Source organism: Salpingoeca rosetta (genome assembly GCF_000188695.1).
Source record: "Salpingoeca rosetta unplaced genomic scaffold supercont1.10, whole genome shotgun sequence".
Classification (NCBI taxonomy): domain Eukaryota; class Choanoflagellata; order Craspedida; family Salpingoecidae; genus Salpingoeca; species Salpingoeca rosetta.
In genome coordinates this window covers 1775918-1777774 of record NW_004754924.1, presented here as the reverse complement: position 1 = coordinate 1777774, position 1857 = coordinate 1775918, and the positions used below count along the sequence as shown (strand labels likewise).

At 52.2% G+C, this 1857-nt stretch overlaps 1 protein-coding gene across 1 annotated transcript in view; it reads right to left on the bottom strand.

Annotated features, from left to right (window-relative positions):
• PTSG_04683 (uncharacterized protein) overlaps positions 1–1318 on the bottom strand; it is a gene marked incomplete at its 3' end in the record, with an annotated part of 2158 nt that extends 840 nt beyond the window's left edge. Inside the window, exons 1-4 of the mRNA XM_004994717.1 lie at positions 1249–1318; positions 875–1066; positions 520–669; positions 176–271 (exon numbers count right to left, since the gene is read on the bottom strand). Of these exons, the coding sequence (XP_004994774.1) occupies positions 176–271; positions 520–669; positions 875–1066; positions 1249–1251 (441 nt within the window). The 5' untranslated portion in view covers positions 1252–1318. The remainder of the gene's footprint in view (positions 1–175; positions 272–519; positions 670–874; positions 1067–1248) is intronic.
• Positions 1319–1857: the final 539 nt, after the last annotated feature.

The following is a 1857-nucleotide window of genomic DNA, read 5'->3' as shown; positions in this document are numbered from 1 at the left end:
CACACACACACACACACACACACACACACACACACACACACACACACACACACACACACACACACACACACACACACACACACAAGTCAGCACATGGGTAAGCACAAGGACATGATGGGCGAGAATGGGCGGGGCAGGTGATGGTGATTGTGCGCAAAGAAGATGTGCAGCGCACCCTGAGAATGTGGCCGGATTGCTTCATGGAGAGGAGCAGCACAGCAGACAACGTCAGCGCAAGCATCATCGGGCCGTACAGGTCTGTTGCAATGGCCTGGATTCCAACCACGAACAGGCAACGCGAGGAACAAATGCATGTGTGCGTGCGGGTGTGCATGCGCGTGTGCATGTGCATGTGCATGTGCATGTGCATGTGCGTGAGTGTGTGTGCGTGTGCGTGTGCGTGCGTGTGAGGGTAGTGGAGCAGGAACACATCTTCATGCAGCTACCACGCAGGTACTACGAGCGCATGCCACCCAGACTCCAGAATCCCACCCATCTTCAGCCCAACTTGCCACCCACCTGAGGCTGCCGGGCAAAGCGTGGCCAGATGGAGGCAAGCAGGCGCTGGCGCAAGTCCTTTGGGTCAAGGTCGAAGTAAGGGCGTAACAAATCGATGCGACCATATGTTGACACAAGCCTCGATGCGGACTCGGAGCCAGATTTCAGTACCTTGAAACCCCAGTCAAGACGCCACAATGTCACGCCACATGCATCACGTGTGCCAATGATGAGAAGGACATCAGCGTATATGCACGCTCGCACACCAGCACATGCGCGCATCAGACACACCAGCACACGCGAGAGTACATGCTTGTTGACAGCAACCTGCACGCAAATATTCGCACACATACACACACGCACACCAACACCTCACCTGCGTCCCGACGGCTGCAGTTAGTCCGTTGACATCCAATCCAAATCCATTGTCTTGCCGCCCTTGTTGTCCTTGCCGTCGTTGTTGCTGGTGCTGTTGTCCCTGCTGTTGGTCGTCATCAACATGTGTGTGCGCGGGCAGGGCGACATCGTCGTCCAAGTCCACCACGACGTGCGTTTCGTCCTTGTCGGCCTGTGTGTGTGTGCAGTGTGTGTGTGTGTGTGTGTGTGTGTGTGTGTGTGTGTGTGTGTGTGTGTGTGTGTGTGTGTGTGTGTGTGTGTGTGTGTGTGTGTGTGTGTGTGTGTGCGTATGTGTGTGATGGAGCGTCGCACGACACAGCAGGGACAAGCAAGCACAACAAGCACACAGCCCACCATCTTCGTTGTCGTTTGACATTCAATTAGAAGGGGAACTGATTTCAGTATTCAACATAACTGAATTCAGTCGAACAAACTAAATGCAGTCCCACTTCCGCTGCCTCCTTGGACCAACACGATGGTGAAGATTGACTCGCCACAGATCCTGCCAGCACTGCCAGGTGTGTGTGTGTGTGTGTGTGTGTGTGTGTGTGTGTGTGTGTATGTGTGATTGTGTGTGGGTTTGTGACGGAATGTGCGTTAAGTGTGGGTGCGGGGGTGGAGAGTTTGATTATGCTGATTACATTGTATACGATCGAATGTGTTTGGCCACAATCTGTAGGGCTAACGATCAGAGAACCTGGGGTGCAGGTATGGATACTCTATAGTGTTACTTACCTTATTGTATTAAGGCTTTGGGACTGTTTACTCAAAGTCACTTAGCCGGTCTGTATTTTCAATGTGAGTAAAAGGCGGCCCGGTCCTCAGCGTAAAGGACACCACGTTTCGCCGCACATGGGGAGCACCGTGCGGAATTAAGGGGGTGGATGTTTTAGTTTTTTATAGAGCTATTACATTATTGATTATTGTATAGTTCGGTAACGTGTAGTATTGGTGCTCTGTATA